Genomic DNA, 21,697 nt, shown 5'->3' with positions numbered 1-21,697 from the left:
GTCTTCCCTGCACTGTCCGGGAGGCAGACACACTCTGTCAGTTTAAATCTAGTCTAAAGATGCATCTTTTTAAACTTGCATACACTACACTTCCCTAATATAAATCCTCTGAGGGTTTAGGCTGCATAAGTTAGAGCAACCGGAAACAGGAACACTTCTATCGACGACTGATGTACTTGTTGCATCATAGAGTGCAGAACAGTAGTCTACTCTCAGCCAGTCTTGTCTCATTGTTCCAATGTTACCACAGTGAGCACGATTTTATTTTATTTCTTTGTTTATTTTCTATTTAATATTAAAAGATAAATGTAACTCCATCCAGGGTGTATCCTGCCTTGATGCCCGATGACTCCTGAGATAGGCGCAGGCTCCCCGTGACCCGAGGTAGTTCGGATAAGCGGTAGAAAATGGATGGATGGATGGAAGATAAATGTATGTTGAACTCTAGTTTAACATGTTTTAGTTAAAAAGTTATTTTGTGCATCGGTGCATGCGACAGGAAGTTAGAGCGCAAGTCTGTCCAATGTCTCAAAAAAGCCAAAGTGCAGTGCCCTTAATGCACACTAAACCCACACTATCTTGAATAGTGCTTCTGAGCGATATTCAGGGATATTTGCATCCCATCATGCATCACGTTCTGGATATATCATGAGACTATTTGCTGAGGTCTCGGAAGATTTTATGGAAAGTTTTCCATAAAGTTTTTCCTTTTTTTAAGGTTATATCCTTATTTATTCTATGCATGGCTAACATGAGTTTTTCTTTTGTTTTTGATGTTTTTGGGTACTGCTGCTTTGATAAAATAAAAATAAAAAACTATACAAACAAATCTGACTTGACTCTATAATTAATTACTGTAGATATATCATATAATTTCTTTACAGTAGGCTGCACGTTTAATTGGTGAAAACTTCAGTTATGTAATTTGTAAACCTGCATTTTATCAAATACTTAGAAACGGCAAATTAATTATCATCACATGATGGCACTTGCTAAGTTTGTCCTTATACAGGATATAAAACAATACATGCTCACTTGGGATCTTCACACCCACTAGAACATTTGTGCCAAAAAAAGGGAAATACGTCATGAAAGTTGTCAAGTGATCAAGTGCAAAGACTGCAAGTGGGGGTATTTGGACACAGCCAGAGACAGAGAAGCAGCGAGTTTGAGTTTGCGTTAAGTGGCTGTTGTGCCTGATGGCGATGTTTCCAAAAGTAAAACTGAGGAGCGTAAATCTACCCGGTGTAACCTCTGTTTTATTTGTGTTATTTGTATCCACGTTAAAGAGACTGGAGTGTTTACAGCAGAAAATAAGGGTAATGATAATACAAATGATATAATGTATGTACAAATGTTTTTTTTTTGATTTATGATTTAAAATACATTTAAAACTATTAAAAATACATTATATTAGTTATGTTTGGTATAAAACGTTTCACTGAAATTTTTAGTGTGACTATAATTTACCTTAAAAGGAAATCTATTTAAAAAAAACAATCCAAACAAATACAGTACAAGAACAAAGATTGTACAAGATGTACATTTGCACAAGTCAGAATCCACCCATGATCCAGGAGCACTGCATTCTCTCTTAGACAAAGCTCAAATTTGTATTATTCATGTAAACCAGGAAATTAAAACCTACGTTCTCCATTCTATTTTAAGACAAAAATAACTTATTGGCTAAAACAGTGGTAGCTTTCTAAATTGTTCAATAAATTCGATTAAACTTTACAGCGAGCAAGAAATCTTGAACCAGACTTGAAATCAGCAAGGCCTAATTTCAAATTTTCAAGTGAGCATAATATAACGTATCAAATGTAGAATTTTTTTTTGATTTGTTCAATGTACTGTTACACCTGTGGACCGGTTGGTGTGATATAGTGGGACCAAAACAAAAAGGTGAAAGTTTTACAACTATTTTTAATGGATACATATTTTGGCAGTTTGCAAGACATATCTAGGCCTGTATATAAATATGTACAATTTATTATATCAGTCATTATGGCATGTTAATAAAATCTTTTATTTCAGTGAACAAAAGTGACACACCCTTAAAACAAAAAACAAAAGATGGGTGGAGTATCTGTCTTATGTCAAATTGAGGTCAGACCTCAGCCAGCATGTATTTAAATCATTTATAACATTGTGAATGCTTACATATCCATTGCTCAAAAGAATTCAATTTAGATGTCACAGCGCTTGCTTTCATCTGATCAAAAAATTGGAAACATGTTTCGCCTTCTTGTATGTGTTGGATTGGCTTTACTGACAGGTAAGATGTCTTCTTAATTTTAAATACATATCTATATGTATAATACTGTCAAATACTGTAGTGTAAAATGGCATGTGACATGAATCATTCTTAGAGAAATGGGATTACAAAATAAAAGCACCAATCTGGCCCTTCTCCTCTTATCTTCTGCAGTCTTGTGGGATGAATTTAAATAACTGGCATTTATTTAGAAACTATTCAAAGATGAAAAACTTTGAATCTTATTTTGCAAATATTTTTTCAAACTTGTCAGATTGTTTATTTGTAATTTAAATTTTTTCATTTTATGTTTGTTTTACAACATAGTTCCCATATCTTATTTTGTGTTTTTTTTTCAGAGTTTGAATGACATTACTCTTTTCTCAGAGTGGAAAATTGTTAAAAAAACATTATTGTGTTAAGATTTGAGTGAACAATGTGATGTGTCATTTACATTAAGCAGGCTCCTTTATCTCTAAACCTACAGCGATTTATGATAGGAGGCAATAATACAAGAAGTGCTACAACAGATTACAAGTTTTCAACCATGCTTGCAAATACCTGTTGAGACATAGAGTAGGGTTAAAGAAACACAATAAGCATGTTACAGACAAATATTCAGGAAAAATATGATAAAGGAATGTGGCTGACTGGACTGAATTTGAAAGATCCTTCATGAAGTAAAATGAGCATATAGTAAGAGTGATTTTTATGCTGGTGTACCTGTTGAAAAAATAGTATATGCCATATGTTTAGATGCTGGTTTGCGCTGGTTTAAGCTGGTCATAAACTGACCATATGACCAGCTAAGGTCTTCAGTGGCCTACCTCAGTCTAGCCCTAATCCCAAAATGAAACTATGTTAAGGGATAAGGACGCGCAACAAACTTGGCCTGACAGCCCGGAGACAACTGATTACACAAAATGCTCAAAGCAAAGATAATGAAAATGAATTAACAATATAATTACAACAAAAGATAATAAACCAAACGGGGAACCCGCGGTTCATCACGTGAGCTGCAGAAGACTGCAAACAAAACATACCAATGAATAAGAAACTCTTCAGATTAACAAAAAAAAAACTTAATCATTCATACTCAAATCAACCAGCGAACAAACGTCTAGTTGTTAAGATGCCTTCATAAAAACTTTAGTTCGACTAAAAACACAATAGACAACCTTGAGTCTACGAGAGATAATCTAACAACAACATAGCAATGTTAAACTAAATTGGCGGCAGATGTCTTGAAATCTGTATGACGCAAGATTTCTATGCGCGATTTGAGTGGACGAGATCACGTGACGGGACTGATTACATGAAAATTAAAGTAAATAAATAAAGTAAAAGTACACCATTTTTAAACTAATTAAAAAGTACAATTCCTGGAAAATTATATAAAGACTCTGGATTATATCCAGACGTTCCCTTTCTGTCGGTCTCTCGACGTTGTGTCGAGAACGACAGATGGGGTTCGCCCTTGAGAACCAATCAACTCTGACTAATATAGAAAAGGCCAATGAAATTTGGCGAATGAAATTTGCATGCAGCATCTAGTTACCTTTTGTTCTTCAGACAAAGACAGTTGCCTTAAAGGTGAATGTATGTAAAAGCCACTTCCTTTTATACCCGTATGCACGTGTCACACAGAAATGGTTTACAGTGCTGTTTAAATTGAAAATTACTTCAGTAATAAAAAAAGGAGCATGCTAATAGAAGAATCTATTGTATTGATTTCATCCTCCATATTTTGTGGGGTGATGTATTTTACTTATTTAAATACATAACATAAGCAATGGATAAAAACACAGCATGATGTATTCATAACTTACGTGTAGTGTGGCCTAACGGACCATAGAAAAATATACGTTCTGGGAAGGTTACTCTGGTTCCCAGAAAGGTTTTTTAGGTTTGTTTTTGGTTATCTTTACGTAAATAAAACGTTAGTTTCATAGTTTCTATAACGTTAGGGGAACGTTCCCTAAGGTCCCTAATGATAGCATCTACCTGTCCTGTCATGTTGATGGAACAATCTGTCATCTCCATTGAGCGGACAGATTGTGAGGAGCGAGCTCTAAATGAAAAACATGGAGCTGAATATTTGGACCTTTAACGGTGTAAAAAGAGAAAGTTCCCTTTCTGTCGGTCTCTCGACGTCGTGTCGAGACGACAGATGGGGTTCGCCCTTGAGAACCAATCAACTCTGACTACTATAGAAAAGGCCAATGAAATTTGGCGAATGAAATTTGCATGCCGGTCTCCACCCCCAGATATCCGGTATAAAACGAAGCCAGCATTCATTTACCTTTTGTTCTTCAGAGCCTTCGCTCATGACTATGAACAAGACGAATTCAACAAATTCTTCTCCTACATTGCCGGATCTACGACGTAGAGCAGTGGATCGTCCCGACCTGCAGCGACCTTCCCCTGGGCGTCTCAGCGGTTCCAGAGGTGTTAGAGATATTTTCCAAAAGGTGCTTTTCAGGACTGAGCACTGTCCAGCGGGGCAGTCCCGCTGTTCTCTTGGGTTCGTTACCCTCATCGAGGAGGGGGATGGACATGATAGGTGCGTCAAGTGTCTGGGCGTCCTGCACGCTGAGGCAGCTTTCGTTAACACATCTAGCATGGACTGCGGGCAGATGGTCATACAAAAGTTGCGGTCATGGGTGGCTGTCTTCCTCCTGGAACCAGCTACCATTTCGCCTGCTACCCGGGCCGTGACGTCGGTGGCTAAGGCTCCGATGTCCGCCAGTGTTAGCAGCGTTAGTGATGTGGGGACCTATGCAAACGTAAACCCGCCAGCCAAGTGCTCACGGGCCGTTCACACCCCGACTCGCTCTTCTGACTGTTCCCAAACCAGCGGTGGCATACCGTCCTGATCCTCAGGCACGCACTCGGACACGATGCGTGACGTAGATGAGATGTCGCTCGCAGCATCGGAGGGAGACTTGCTGGCATCCGACACTGACGACTCCGAGCTCCCCCCCCCAGGGTGGTCAAGCTTAGGAGGAAGCAGAGGTGATGTCAGCCATGCTGACCTGGGTAGCCGCGAGTATTGGGTGCCAGTATATGCACTGTCTCTTCCCCAACGCTCTCGGCTGGATACGTGGTTCCCGGGGTCGCAGCGCGGTGCAAACCGCGCCCACCCCCAGTGCCATTTTTCCCGGAGGTGGATGAGATGCTGTGTAAGACTTGGAGGGCTCCACTCACGACCCGCTCCAGTCAAACCAGCTCCGGCTGCCTCACTTCCCTCGACAGTGAGGCATCCAAAGGCTATGTCGAGATCCCCCAGGTGGAACGTGCAGTTGCGGTGCACCGGTGCCTGCAGATGGCTGCCACCTGGGGGAATCGGCCATGCCTACCGCCCAAGGCGTGTAGGACTTCGGCATCATTGGTGTCAAAGGCTTGCGCTGTCGCGGGCCGGGCTGCCTCCTCTCTCCATCCCATGGCCATCCTGCAGGTACACAAGGCCAAGGCGTTGAGAGAGCTCAACGAGGGTAAGGCCGACCCGGGTATAATGCAGGATCTCCGGCACGGTCCCTGGGTCGGACTACGTCCACGGTAGTGGTACAGGAGAGACACCTCTGGCTGAACCTTGCGCAGATGAGTGACACAGAGAAAGTCCGCTTTCTTGATGAACCCGTTTCGCAGGGTTTGCTGTTGGGGACACCGTCGAGGATTGCGCTCAGCAGTTTTCTACGGTGAAGAAGCAGACAGTGGCGATTAGCCACATTTTACCGATGTCTGCTTCATGCATTCCATGCGATCTCCCCCAAGGGCGAGACCATATATATTTCCACAAAATTCCTCCCCCCGGGTAGGAAGTGGCCTCTGCAGCGCATCCCTAATTAAGGAGGTCACTCTCACCCGGTGAAAAGCCGATCCGGACGGCCTCTCGCCAGTAGGGAGCTAAGGCCTCCGTCCGTGAAAGGTTACCGGTCAGGGCTGTACTCATCTTTCTCCAAGAAAGCACTGAGACCCCCCGACCACCACACTGGAAGGTTACAGTTTCGCGAAAGCCTCATGCAGACACGCCCAGGACTGTTACCGTCGCTTCGCTAGAGATTGTTACGTCTGTAACCTCAGTTCCCTGATGGAGGGAACGAGACGTTGTGTCCCTTATGCCACAACACGTATCGTCCTCTGCTGCAGTCGTGTGAGGCTCTCAGGCTCTTCAGAACAAGAGGTAAATGAATGATGCAAATTTCATTCACCAAATTTCATTGGCCTTTCTATAGTAGTCAGAGTTGATTGGTTCTTAAGGACGAACCCCATCTGTCGTCTCGACACAACGTCTCGTTCCCTCCATCAGGGAACTGAGGTTACGATTAACCTAGACTTTATTAGCAGCGATATGAAACCTCTACATACTACTCCACTTCGACTTACTTGGAGAATCACAAACATATATAAGTGGCAGGTATGTTGTCTATGAAAAATAGAAAAACACATTTTTAAATTGTTGAATTTTGAACAACTATTAGTTTACTCCAATTTCAAATTCTTTTTATTTGGAGTCTTGATTATGTATCCAGAATACACGCAATCCGTTACTACCCAGCTCTGCTGATAACAACCAAAGTAAACCAAGAAGAACCATTACAGAACCATTACTTGGCTAAACTTGCCTCAACAATATTTAGAATTTAGACTGTAGTTCACCTGCTAGATGTCAATGTCCCACACGGATTCTTCAAATGTTACAGGACACATTTAATAAAATTATTTATTAAATGAATTATACATACAATGAAATTAAACCAATAGTTTATTTGATACAATTATTATTATACAATAAAGTAATAATTTATAAATTAATATGAATATAAATTAAATAAATATAAAAGTTATATTTTTAGCCACTACCCAGATCAATCAAAGACCAGAATTTAACTTGGGCCCAGGAATTTGTGTCTGATTAAACCATCTATTAATAGTAAAATCAGAAAGCTAAAAATTAAGGGGAACACAAAATTTTTTGCAAAGGAACTTGGAGAGAGTAAAAGCTTTAAAATATTTTTGTACACTTTCATATTTCCATCACCTATGTCCCTTTAAGGGCTCAGTCGCTTCTGGCTTGACAGTGTGAGGTAACCTTTTAGATAAATAAAGACTTGCATATCAAAATTATAGAAACATATAGAAAATATCTGAGTTTTAAGATTAACGTTGCAACAGTGTCTCGGCACAACATTTCTGTCTGTACATGTCTTTAATAAAATACTGTGCCATTGACTTTAGACCAGGTTTTGGGGGGTTCAATGGCGCAATTGTTTTCAGTTGCTATAATATAGCAACACACCAACAATGCACAAGAACACACCACCATACCTCAGACCTATATGCCCATTGATGAACAGATAGGCACAAGTGCATTTGCAATTGGCGTGGTGGTTCTTAACATGAAAATGATAACTGCGCTGGGGCTGAAACTAGTAAAAAAATACTTGCACAGTGCCTGGCAACGCTTCGAATAGGGTGTATATTAGGGCCCTAGGTAAAATGTTGATGATCTGTACTATTAATAGGTGGCAGTAAGGAACAAAGCTCCATTTAAAATACTTAAGACAATGCACTTTTGCTGAAACCATCGAGAACAGTGTTGGCAATTGCTTGTGATTTATGTTTCCGTTATTGGCTAAAACTTTAAACATTGCGCTTTTGTAAGTGTACGATGTATAAATCCATAGTGTGCTTTGAAAGAAAGCGCCTTTCTCTATCAGCAGCAGCGGGTGTCACCCTTTGTTTCTCAGATCAGGAATATGTGGTCTCTTTGCTCTAATGGTTAAGGAAAAAGTCAGGTCAAGTATTTTTTTATGTTTGTAGTGTATGTTTGATCATAAACGGATCATCAGTTCTACATAGTTGCCATCAGTGGATTCCTTATGAAAATTTGGCATTCGATGGCATTCTATTTTAATATTACCACATTAACCACTACTATATTTACAGATTAGTTACTTCTTATTGTAATACCTTTGATGTTTAATTGTATTTTACATCTAAAATAGTGGAATCTACAACTACTGCACAATCAACTACAACTGAAGCTCCAACAACTACAACGACTGCAACAACAACTAAGACAACTATCACACCAACAACTTCAACTCCCGCACAAACAACTACAACTACTGCACCAACCACTACTGCACCAAAAACTATAACTATTGCACAAAAAACAACAACTATTGCACAAACAACTACAACTGAAGTATCACCAACAACTACAATTATTGCACAAACAACTACATCTGAAGCACCAACATCTACAACTACTGCACCAAAAACTACAGCTACTGCACCAACCACTAAAACTGAAGCACCAACAACTACAACTATTGCACAAACAACTACAACTGCTGCACAAACAACTACAACTATTGCAAAAACAACAACAAATATTTCACAAACAACTACAACTGAAGTATCAACAACCACTACTACTGCACCAACAACAGCAATTATTGCACAAACAACTACATCTGAAGCACCAGCAACTACACCTACTCCACCAAAAACTACAACTGAAGCATCAACAACTACTGCACCAACCACTAAAACTGAAGCACCAACAACTACAACTATTGCACAAATGACTACAACTGAAGCATCAACAACTACAACTACTGCACCAGCAGCTTTGCCTCAAATCAATTGGGTAATCCAAGTTTGGGATGCAAAAATTTGCGAAATCCTATATTGGTATGCAGAAACGTTTTTATGTGCCAGATGGTATTATATAAAATGTTGTCATTACCCAAAAACTACAACTACTGCACCAACCACTAAAACTGAAGCACCAACAACTACAACTATTGCACAAACGACTACAACTGAAGCATCAACAACTACAACTACTGCACCAGCAGCTTTGCCTCAAATCAATTGGGAAATCCAAGATTGGGATGCAAAAATGGTTGAATTTGGCAGATGCTATTATAAAAAAATCTGTCTTTACCGAAAAACGACAACTACTGCATCGACAACTCCAACTGAAGCACCAACAAATACAACTACTGCACCAAAAACTACAACTGAAGCATCAACAACTACTTCACCAAAAACTACAACTGAAACATCAACAACTACAACTACTGCACCAACGACTACAACAACTGAAGAACCAACAGCTACATCTACTGCACCAACCACTACAACTGAAGCACCAACTAATGCACTGACAACTACAACTGAAGCATTAACAACTACAACTGAAGCACCAACGACTACAACTGAAGCACCAACTACTACAACTGAAGCACCAACAACTATAACTACTGCACCAACAAATACAACTACTGCACCAAAAACTACAACTGAAGCATCAACAACTACTTCACCAAAAACTACAACTGAAACATCAACAACTACAACTACTGCACCAACGACTACAACAACTGAAGAACCAACAGCTACATCTACTGCACCAATCACTACAACTGAAGCACCAACTACTGCACTGACAACTACAACTGAAGCATTAACAACTACAACTGACGCACCAACGTCTACAACTGAAGCACCAACGACTACAACTGAAGCACCAACTACTACAACTGAAGCACCAACAACTACAACTACTGCACCGACAAGTACAACTGAAGCATCAACAACCACAACTGATACACCAACAACTACAACTGAAGCAACAACAACTACAACTATTGCACAAAAAACTACAACTGAAGCACCAACAACTACAACTACTGCGACAACAAGTACAACTGAAGCATCAAAAACTACAGCTGATGCACCAACAACTACAACTAATGCACCAACCACTACAACTGCATTACCAAAATCTACAACTACTGCACCAATCACTAAAACTGAAGCACCAACAACTACAACTACTGCACAAACAACTACCGCACCAACCACTAGAACTGAATTACCAACAACAACAACTACTGCACCAGCAACTACAACTACGGCACCAACAACTACAAACACTGCACCAACAAGTACAACTACGGCACCAACAACTACAACCACTGCACCAACAACAAAAACTACTGCACCAACAACTACAACTGAAGTTCCAACAAATACTGCACCAGCAACTACAACTGAAGTACCAACAACTACAGCTATCGCACAAATCACTACAACTAAAGCACCAACAACTACAGATGAAGCACCAACAACTAAAACTGAAGCATCAACAACTACAACTGAAGCACCAACAACTACAGCACCAACAACTACAATTACTGCACCAACAACTTCAACTGAAGCACCAACAACTACAGCTATTGCACAACTCACTACAGCTGAAGCACCAACACCTACAACTGAACCATCAACAACTACAACTGAAAGACCAACAACTACAACTGAAGGAACAACAACAACAACTACTGCACCAACGACTACAACTACTGCACCAACGACTACAACGACTGCACCACTGATTACAACTACTGCACCAACAACTTCAACTGAAGCTCCAACAACTACAACTACAGCACCAACAACTTCAACTGAAGCTCCAACAACTACAACTACTGCACCAACAACTTCAACTGAAGCTCCAACAACTACAACTACTGCACCAACAACTACAACTATTGCACCAACAACTACAACTGAAGTACCAACAACTACAATTGAAGCACCAACAACTACAACTGAAGTACGAACAACTACTGCACCAACAGCTACAACTGAAGTACCAACAACTGCAACTACTGCACAAACAACTACAACTGAAGCACCAACAACTACAACTATTGCACAAATCAATACAACTGAAGCACCAACAACTGCAACTGAAGGAACAACAACTACTCCACCAACGACTAAAATTACTGCACCAACGACTACAACTGATGCACCAACAACTAAAACTACAGAACCAACAACCACAACCACTGTACCAACAACTATAATTACTGCACCAACGACTACAACTACTGCACCACTGATTACAACAACTGCACCAACAACTTCAACTGAAGCTCAAACAACTACAATTACTGCACCAACAACTACAACTACTGCATCAACCACTACAACTACTGCACCAACAACTACAACTGATGCACCAACAACTACAACTGAAGCACCAACAACTACAACTGATGCACCAACAACTACCACTGATGCACCAACAACTACAACTGATGCACCAACAACTACAACTGAAGCACCAACAACTACAACTGATGCACCAACAACTAAAACTGATGCACCAACAACTACAACTGATGCACCAACAACTACAACTGATGCACCAACAACTACAACTACTGCACCAACAACTTCAACTGAAGCTCCAACAACTACAACTACTGCACCAACAACTTCAACTGAAGCTCCAACAACTACAACTGAAGAACCAACAACTACAACTGATGCACCAACAACTACAACTGATGCACTACCAACTACAACTGATCCACCAACAACTACAACTGATGCACCAACAACTACAACTACTGCACCAACAACTTCAACTGAAGCTCCAACAACTACAGCTACTGCACCAACAACTTCAACTGAAGCTCCAACAACTACAACTACTGCACCAACAACTACAACTGATGCACCAACAACTACAACTGACCCACCAACAACTACAACTGATGCACCAACAACTACAACTACTGCACCAACAACTTCAACTGAAGCTCCGACAACTACTGCACGAACAACTTCAACTGAAGCTCCAACAATTACAACTACTGCACCAACAACTTCAACTGAAGCTCCAACAACTACAACTACTGCACCAACAACTTCAACTGAAGCTCCAACAACTACAACTGATCCACCAACAACTACTGCACCAACAGCTACAACTGAAGTACCAACAACTGCAACTACTGCACAAACAACTACAACTGAAGCACCAACAACTGCAACTACTGCACAAACAACTACAACTGAAGCACCAACAACTACAACTATTGCACAAATCAATACAACTGAAGCACCAACAACTGCAACTGAAGGAACAACAACTATTCCACCAACGACTAAAATTACTGCACCAACGAGTAAAACTGATGCACCAACAACTAAAACTACAGAACCAACAACCACAACCACTGTACCAACAACTATAATTACTGCACCAACGACTACAACTACTGCACCACTGATTACAACAACTGCACCAACAACTTCAACTGAAGCTCCAACAACTACAATTACTGCACCAACAATTACAACTACTGCACCAACCACTACAACTACTGCACCAACAACTACAACTGAAGCTCCAACAACTACAACTACTGCACCAACAACTTCAACTGAAGCTCCAACAACTACAACTGATCCACCAACAACTACTGCACCAACAGCTACAACTGAAGTACCAACAACTGCAACTACTGCACAAACAACTACAACTGAAGCACCAACAACTGCAACTACTGCACAAACAACTACAACTGAAGCACCAACAACTACAACTATTGCACAAATCAATACAACTGAAGCACCAACAACTGCAACTGAAGGAACAACAACTATTCCACCAACGACTAAAATTACTGCACCAACGAGTAAAACTGATGCACCAACAACTAAAACTACAGAACCAACAACCACAACCACTGTACCAACAACTATAATTACTGCACCAACGACTACAACTACTGCACCACTGATTACAACAACTGCACCAACAACTTCAACTGAAGCTCCAACAACTACAATTACTGCACCAACAATTACAACTACTGCACCAACCACTACAACTACTGCACCAACAACTACAACTGATGCACCAACAACTACAACTGAAGCACCAACAACTACAACTGAAGCACCAACAACTACCACTGATGCACCAACAACTACAACTGAAGCACCAACAACTACAACTGATGCACAAACAACTACAACTGATGCACCAACAACTACAACTGATGCACCAACAACTACAACTGAAGCACCAACAACTACAACTGATGCACCAACAACTACAACTTCTGCTACAACCACTACAGCTGAAGCACCAACCACTACAACTGATGCATCAACAACTACAACTGATGCACCAACAACTACAACTGATGCACCAACAACTACAACTGATGCACCAACAACTACAACTGAAGCACCAACAACTACAACTGATGCACCAACAACTACAACTGATGCACCAACAACTACAACTGATCCACCAACAACCACAACTGATGCACCAACAACTACAACTGAAGCACCAACAACTACAGCTATTGCACAAATCACTACAACTGAAGCACCAATAACTACAACTACTGCACCAACAACTACAACTGAAGCACCAACAACTACAACTGATGCACCAACAACTACAACTGATGCACCAACAACTACAACTGATCCACCAACAACTACAACTGATGCACCAACAACTACAACTACTGCACCAACAACTTCAACCGAAGCTCCAACAACTACAACTACTGCACCAGCAACTTCAACTGAAGCTCCAACAACTACAACTACTGCACCAACAACTTCAACTGAAGCTCCAACAACTACAACTACTGCACCAACCACTTCAACTGAAGCTCCAACAACTACAACTACTGCTCCAACAACTACAACTGATGCACCAACAACTACAACTGAAGCACCAACAACTACAACTGATGCACCAACAACTACAACTTCTGCTACAACCACTACAGCTGAAGCACCAACCACTACAACTGATGCACCAACAACTAAAACTGATGCACCAACAACTACAACTGATGCACCAACAACTACAACTGATGCACCAACAACTACAACTGATGCACCAACAACTACAACTGAAGCACCAACAACTACAACTGATGCACCAACAACTACAACTGATCCACCAACAACTACAACTGATGCACCAACAACTACAACTGATGCACCAACAACTACAACTGAAGCACCAACAACTACAGCTATTGCACAAATCACTACAACTGAAGCACCAACAACTACAGATGAAGCACCAACAACTACAACTGAAGCACCAACAACTACAACTGATGCACCAACAACTACAACTGATGCACCAACAACTACAACTACTGCACCAACAACTACAACTGAAGTACCAACAACTACTGCACCAACAGCTACAACTGAAGTACCAACAACTGCAACTATTGCACAAATCAATACAACTGAAGCACCAACAACTGCAACTGAAGGAACAACAACTACTCCACCAACGACTAAAATTACTGCACCAACGAGTAAAACTGATGCACCAACAACTAAAACTACAGAACCAACAACCACAACTGATGCACCAACAACTACAACTGAAGCACCAACAACTACAACTGATGCACCAACATCTACCACTGATGCACCAACAACTACAACTGATGCACCAACAACTACAACTGAAGCACCAACAACTACAACTGATGCACAAACAACTACAACTGATGCACCAACAACTACAACTGATGCACCAACAACTACAACTGATCCACCAACAACTACAACTGATGCACCAACAACTACAACTGATGCACCAACAACTAAAACTACAGAACCAACAACCACAACCACTGTACCAACAACTACAACTGATGCACCAACAACTAAAACTACAGAACCAACAACCACAACCACTGTACCAACAACTATAACTACTGCAAGACAAATCAATACAACTGAAGAAACAACAACTACTCCACCAACAACTATAATTACTGCACCAACAACAACAACTACTGCACCAACCACTACAACTACTGCACCAACAACTACAATTGATGCACCAACAACTACAACTGAAGCACCAACAACTACAACTGAAGCACCAACAACTACAACTGATGCACCAACAACTACAACTGATGCACCAACAACTACAACTGATGCAACAACTAAAACTACAGAACCAACAACCACAACCACTGTACCAACAACTATAACTACTGCACCAAAAACTGCAACTACGGCACCAACAACTACAACACCTGCACCAACAACTAAAACTACTTCACCAACAACCACAACTACTGCACCACCAAGTACAACTGTGGCACCAACAAGTACAACTGTTGCACCAATAACCACAACCACTGCACCAACAACAAAAACTACTGCACCAGCAACTACAACTGCTGCACCAACAACTAAAACTACAGAACCAACAACCACTGTACCAACAACTACAACCCCTGCACCAACAACCATAACTACTGCACCAACAACTACAAATAAGGCACCAACAACTACAACCCCTGCACCAACAACTAAAACTACTGCACCAACAACTAAAACTACTGCACCAACAACCACAACCACTGTACCAGCAACCATAACTACTGCACCAACAAGTACAACTGTGGCACCAATAACCACAACCACTGCACCAACAACAAAAACTACTGCACCAACATCTACAACTGAAGTTCCAACGAATACTGCACCAACAACTATAACAGCTGAATTAACAATTACAACTGAATCACCAACAACTACAAACACTGCACCAACAACTTCAACTGAAGTACAAACAACTGCAATTGACGCACCAACAACTACAACTACTGCACCAACAACTACAACTGAAGTACCGACAACTACAACTACTGCACCAACAACTACAACTACTGCACCAACAACTACAACTGAAGCACCAACAACCACAACCGCTGCACCAACAACAACTGAAGTACCAACAACTAAAACCACTGCACCAACAACTACAACCCCTGGACCAACAACTACAACTACTGCACCAACAGCTACAACTGAAGCTCCAACAACTACAACTACTGCACCAACAACTACAACTACTGCACCAACCACTACAACTGAAGCACCAACAACTTTAACTAAAGCTCAAACAACTATAACTACTGCACCAACAACTACAACTACGGCACCAAGAACTACAACCCCTGAACCAACAACTAAAATGACTGCACCAATAATCACAACCACTGCACCAACAATAAAAACTACTGCACAAACAACTACAACCGAAGTTCCAACAACTACTGCCCCAACAACTACAACTACTGCACCAACAACTACAACTCCTGCACCAACAACTACAACTGAAGTATTATCAACTACAATAGCTGTACCAAAAACTTCACCTGAAGTACCAACAACTACTGCACCAACAAATACAATTGACGGACCAACAACTGCAACTACTGCAACAACAACTACAAGTACTAGACCAACAACTAAAAATGAAGCACCAACAATTACAAATACGGCAAAAACAATTGTAACTAGAGCACCAACAACTACAAGTACTGCAAAGACAATTACAAATAAAGTACCAACAATTTCAACGACTGCACCAGCAACAACAACTACCCTACCAACAACTACAACTACTGCACAAACAACTACAACTGATACACCAACAACTATTGCACAAACAACTACAACTACTGCACCAACAACTACAACTGAAGCACCGACAACTCAAACTACTGCACCAACAACTACAACTGATACACCAACAACTACAACTGAAGCAACAACAACTACAACTATTGCACAGACAATTAAAACTACTGCACCAACAACTACAACTGAAGCACCAACAACTCAAACTACTGCACCAACAACTACAACTGATACACCAACAACTACAACTGAAGCAACAACAACTACAACTATTGCACAGACAATTACAACTACTGCACCAACAACTACAACTGAAGCACCAACAACTCAAACTACTGCACCAACGAATCAAACTGAAGCACAGACAACTACTGCAACAACAACTACAAATACAGCACCAACAACAACAACCCCTGCACCAACAACTAAAACTACTGCATTAATAACCACAACCACTGCACCAACAACAAAAACCACTGCACCAACAACTTCAACTGAAGAACCAACAACTACAATTGAAGCACCAACAACTACAACTGAAGTACCAACAACTACTGCACCAACAACTACAACTGAAGGACCAACAACTGCAACTACTTTACCAACAACAAATGCACTCACAACTACAACTGAAGTTTCATTAACTACAACTGAAGCCCCAACAACTACACCTGAAGTACCAACAACTGCTGCACCAACAAATACAAATTCGGCAGCTTCACAAACAATTTTAAGTACTCCAAAATTACTAACAACAACTGCTCATGCAACTCTCAAGGTCAGGTTCTTTGATGACCGGAATACTACTCAAGTGGAACATTTTAACAGGGTAAACCCATATTTTTACTTTATTACTATATTCATTTTTAAGATTTTTTCCATTTATTTTTCCGTTTTTAAACATTTATTATTTATTTATTTATCATTTATTTATTATTTTGTCAGTATCAAGTTCAATTTATCCAGCTATTGCAGAAGGAATGCAAAATACATTTGGATATTACTATTACTGCATTATTTTTTTCATTGTCAGAATGTGTTTTTGTTGGAACATTTAAATGACTTTTGAAAGTAAAAGTTTCCAGGTTGGTTTAAATCCTTAGTCAACTATATTAGTTTTATAAATGCACATGGCACTTAGATCATGTAGTCATTAAAGGTACATTATCTCCTTAATGTGACCACTATGCTGTATATTGGCAGTTGACAGACTAATATGCAAATTTGTCCCATGGAGAGATGGCAAATATAAAAAACTAACAACCAAGATAAATCTTTGATATGCTATTTATATGATAATATAAAGATATAAGATAGAGAATATGATAGCCAAAATTTCTTTTATTATGTCACAACATGGACACATGGACGATTTATTTGTGAACTACCCAGATACACTTCAGTGTTTCCCGCACATAGACTTAATATTTCAGGGGTGAATTCACAAATGTAACCAAATAATGTTAAAATGCTTATGAATACTTGTTTTACAGCTTATCGGGATTATTCAAAAAAATGTTAATTGGGCTTTCAACATTACTGTGAAGAAACTTGTTTAATGGACATCTCAGCGCAGGCAGATTCAATTTATGCAGGTACAACTCCTTTCTACTTAATGGCAGAAGACCTTCAGAACTGTTTGTCGTGGTTGTTTTATTTCCATAAACCACTGTTCAAAATTAGATTTTTTTTAAAAAATTTACATAAATTGTAAATAAATACAAAACACATTTTGGTAATTGATTATTTTTCAGGCAAGCATTCTGATTATTACTTTACTACACTATTATCATATTAAAATCCATAATATTAAAATGTAGTAGTTGTTCCTCATCATAGTTGTTCCAGCCCTGCATCCCAGCCGGGTTCCAGCCCAGCAGTCCTACAGGGGACAAGGACAGTCCCTCCAAGGACTTCCCCTGTCAAAGCTCCTGGGGCTCCGCGCTCTTGCGCGTCCCCAAGGGCTAGAACTTCCCCACCCATCCCCACCCCTTCTGGACTTCCCCCAATGTTCTCTTGTGCTGGTTCATTGTACGTCTTACCTCGTGTGTTTGATGTTTTCCAGTTTTATGCTTGTTCTTCGTTCCTTGTTCCCGGTGTCCTCCATTGTCTAGTAAGTGTTAGTTTAGTTTTTCAAGTTTTTGTTTTTGTTTTTGTAGTTTAGTTAGTCCTTTTTTTTTTGTTTAAATATATTATCTTGTCTTGTTTTCCCCCTCGTGGGTTTTGTTTTGCCTTTTTTGTCCTGTTTGTTATATATAATAAATACCCCTGTTTACCCGTACGTCTGTGCCTGCCTGCAATTGGGTTCTCCCGCATTGTCTTTCGTGACATTACTGTGGCTCAGTGGTGGAGTCGGGAACTCGTCAAGCCGGAGGCCCGATTCCCGTTCCTGACTGTTTCAGCACAGCCTTAAAAACTAGGAAACCATTCAAATAAATAAATGTGGCAATTTAAAACTTTTTTGTTGCAGCTATCAACTTGCACACCCGAAAAAAATGGCTTACTTTTCATTTCTTTTGAGAGATCATATGGCTGGAAATATGTCTAGAACTTGACAACCCTTCACTAGTTTATTGTCTGTTATCGATGAGGATGTTTTTTTGTGCCCTTAATTATCTGGTGCTCTGTTTTTGTTTTTTTATGGATTTATTTCATCCATGATGATGTGGAAACTGTATCATTTTTTATCTTATCTGCCCTACTTAGCAGACCTTCCAGCCGGTTATTGACTTTGTTCACCCCAAGCCCACAGTAAAATCCCCCCGGACTCCGCACTCTTGAGCGCCTGCCCCTAAGACTGTCCCACCCTGTCCCAACCCCTCTGGACTTTCCTCCATGAACTCTGTTGTTCACCTGGGGGTGTTCATTAAAGGGGCACTTCTGTCATGATTCTGCCTCTCCATGTCATGTCTTTCTTGATCTTGTGGCAGAGACATGACAAAGCCTTAGGTTTTGTGAGGAGAGAATCATATTATTGTCGAACATGACTAGTGGTGGGCCGTTAATGGCGTTAACGCAGCGAGACTCTTATCGCGCGATAAAAAAATGTTGCCGTTAATCTATTCTCAAAGTTGGGTTGGGAGCTGGGTCTATACTACGCAAGCTATGATGACTCTCCCCTTGATATTTTTAGCACAACAAAACCTATACTGGATTATAAGAACATTTAAAGTTAAATTTATAATATGTTTATTGCTACTTATAAGTGATGCAATTGATTTTCAATTTGCATGCTCAAAATCCATTATACTCTGATTAATAATTATTAATTACAGTATTGTATGGTTCTGTAGGATCTGGCTAGACCAAAGGTGACCATTTGGCCATCGTTAAACACCATGACCTCTCAGCATGAGTCTAAATGGCGCCAGCAAGTCTGATCCAACTGCCCTCTCTTAAAGCACCCATCATTTGACAAGGATAGATTCCAATACACTCCCCTGGACTTCAAAGGAGTCCCAAAGAGGAGGGTGGGGTGCTCCCCCAACAAGGACGGCAGATGTTTCGAGAGATGAATTTGGCAAATGGTTTAATTTCTCTTGAAATGTCTGTCTTTTACCTTTTACCACAAAAGAATAGTTTAAATGGATGTACATCTATATCTCCACATTGTATGTTTGTCCCCATGTTAATCAGCCTCGCCTATAACCTCAAAAGCATGTGTGTTTAGTTGTATTCTGCTTATATTTTCATTCTTGTACAAACTTCAGGTCAATGTACTTAAAATCCTGGCATATTTTATATCTAAATGTTTTTCTCTTCATTCCTTGAAATATGATGTATAGCACAGTAATGTGTTTTATACCATACTCATTTTATGTCATTCTAAGAGTTTTACAGTGCCAAACTTCTAAGTGATCCTAAATGCAAATGAGCTAATAAGCTAAACAAGGAAGCTTGATTTCACGCCTTAAATCATCTCATCGCATTGGATTGCCCACCTTGGAGGGGCGTGAGCCCCCAGGCTTAAAAGATCCGTGAACAGAACAAACAATGCTCTTCCCAGTGTTCACGCATTTCATGTTCAAGAACACCTCCTGAGACCTGTCTCTCTCTTCAGAGACAGTTTCTTCCAGCAGTTACTTTGGCAAAGTTTGTTTCTACCTTCGTCATGCTCACTCTAGATGTTGTGTGTGAGCTCTTGTTGTGGGATGTACAAAATGTCTTCTGTGACACACAGTGTGATGGGTATAGCCTTCCTCTACTAGATATCTCCTGTAGGCTCGCCATTCATCGGTCACAATGCTTGTGGCTCTCTTGATAACAACAAATTAGTGCAGACAGGAGGAGAAGGGGTTTCTCCATCCGCTGCCTGGATTTGGGTTCTTCTTCATGCTTAATGCTTAATGCTTCAATTTTGAATGGCACTTTGTTTGATATTGGTGCATAGACCTGTATAGTATATTAAATCAACTAAAATAAAAGGTAGAACAATTTGACCTTACTTGTTTAATGACTGAAGCCATTTTCGACAATGTCTCACTGCTTGATGCAACACCATCCTTCCATGAGGTCAAACGGTCTCATCCGCAATCCTTGTGAAAACCTTTTTGGAACAAAGCACATTCATTATTTAAGATAAGCAGAAAAATAAGTTTGTGTGTATATATATATATAAACAAGCAGATGTGCATTAACTTAACAACAGATGTGGAAAAAGGTGGCTGTCAATTTTTTAAGTCACATGAAAGGGTCCTCAAATTCATGGCAGAAATAAACCTATTACTTTTACCAGTCTTAATATGTTTGTTTGTGTGTATGTGTGTGTGTATATATATACGTGTATTTATAGATATATTTCACGAGTCAACCTACGCAGATAATATAGTACTTTGAGGGTATGCGTATTTGGCATGCTGTCGGGGAGAGGGCTCCGAGCTCGTTCATTCGGCATTAGCCTGAACCCGGAACATCCCCCCCTTTTTGTGTCTTTCTGGAGACGAGGGGCTCCAGTTGAGGAGCCGGGGTGGTGGTGGGATGCTTGAGACTGAAGACAAGTGAAGGTAAGACGTCTTGACTATTTATAGAGAAACTCTCTCTCTCTCTCTCTCTCTTTGAAGTGATAGGTTGATTGTTGTGATTACTGACAGCCGACCAGCCGAGTTAATTATCTGCTCCTGCTCC

The 21,697-nt window shown here is 40.3% G+C and overlaps 2 protein-coding genes across 2 annotated transcripts; both read left to right on the top strand.

Annotated features, from left to right (window-relative positions):
- The first annotated feature begins 2,150 nt into the window (after window positions 1–2,150).
- LOC130430690 (mucin-5AC-like) lies at window positions 2,151–13,105 on the top strand. Its single transcript, XM_056759831.1, has 3 exons — window positions 2,151–2,278; window positions 8,266–11,237; window positions 11,503–13,105. The coding sequence occupies exons 1-3, from the start codon at window positions 2,194–2,196 to the stop codon at window positions 12,325–12,327; spliced, it is 3,882 nt and encodes a 1,293-aa protein (XP_056615809.1). The 5' UTR covers window positions 2,151–2,193; the 3' UTR covers window positions 12,328–13,105.
- Window positions 13,106–14,159: 1,054 nt separating this feature from the next.
- Window positions 14,160–21,017, top strand: LOC130430689 (mucin-2-like; the record flags this gene model as incomplete). Its single annotated transcript, XM_056759830.1, has 3 exons — window positions 14,160–17,402; window positions 18,067–18,168; window positions 18,413–21,017. Coding segments are annotated over 2 exons (3,309 nt in total), but the record flags the coding sequence as incomplete, so codon positions are not given.
- Between the last annotated feature and the right edge of the window lie 680 nt (window positions 21,018–21,697).

This window comes from Triplophysa dalaica, chromosome 10 (genome assembly GCF_015846415.1).
Source record: "Triplophysa dalaica isolate WHDGS20190420 chromosome 10, ASM1584641v1, whole genome shotgun sequence".
NCBI lineage: Eukaryota > Metazoa > Chordata > Actinopteri > Cypriniformes > Nemacheilidae > Triplophysa > Triplophysa dalaica.
This window is presented reverse-complemented; position numbering and strand designations above follow the sequence as displayed.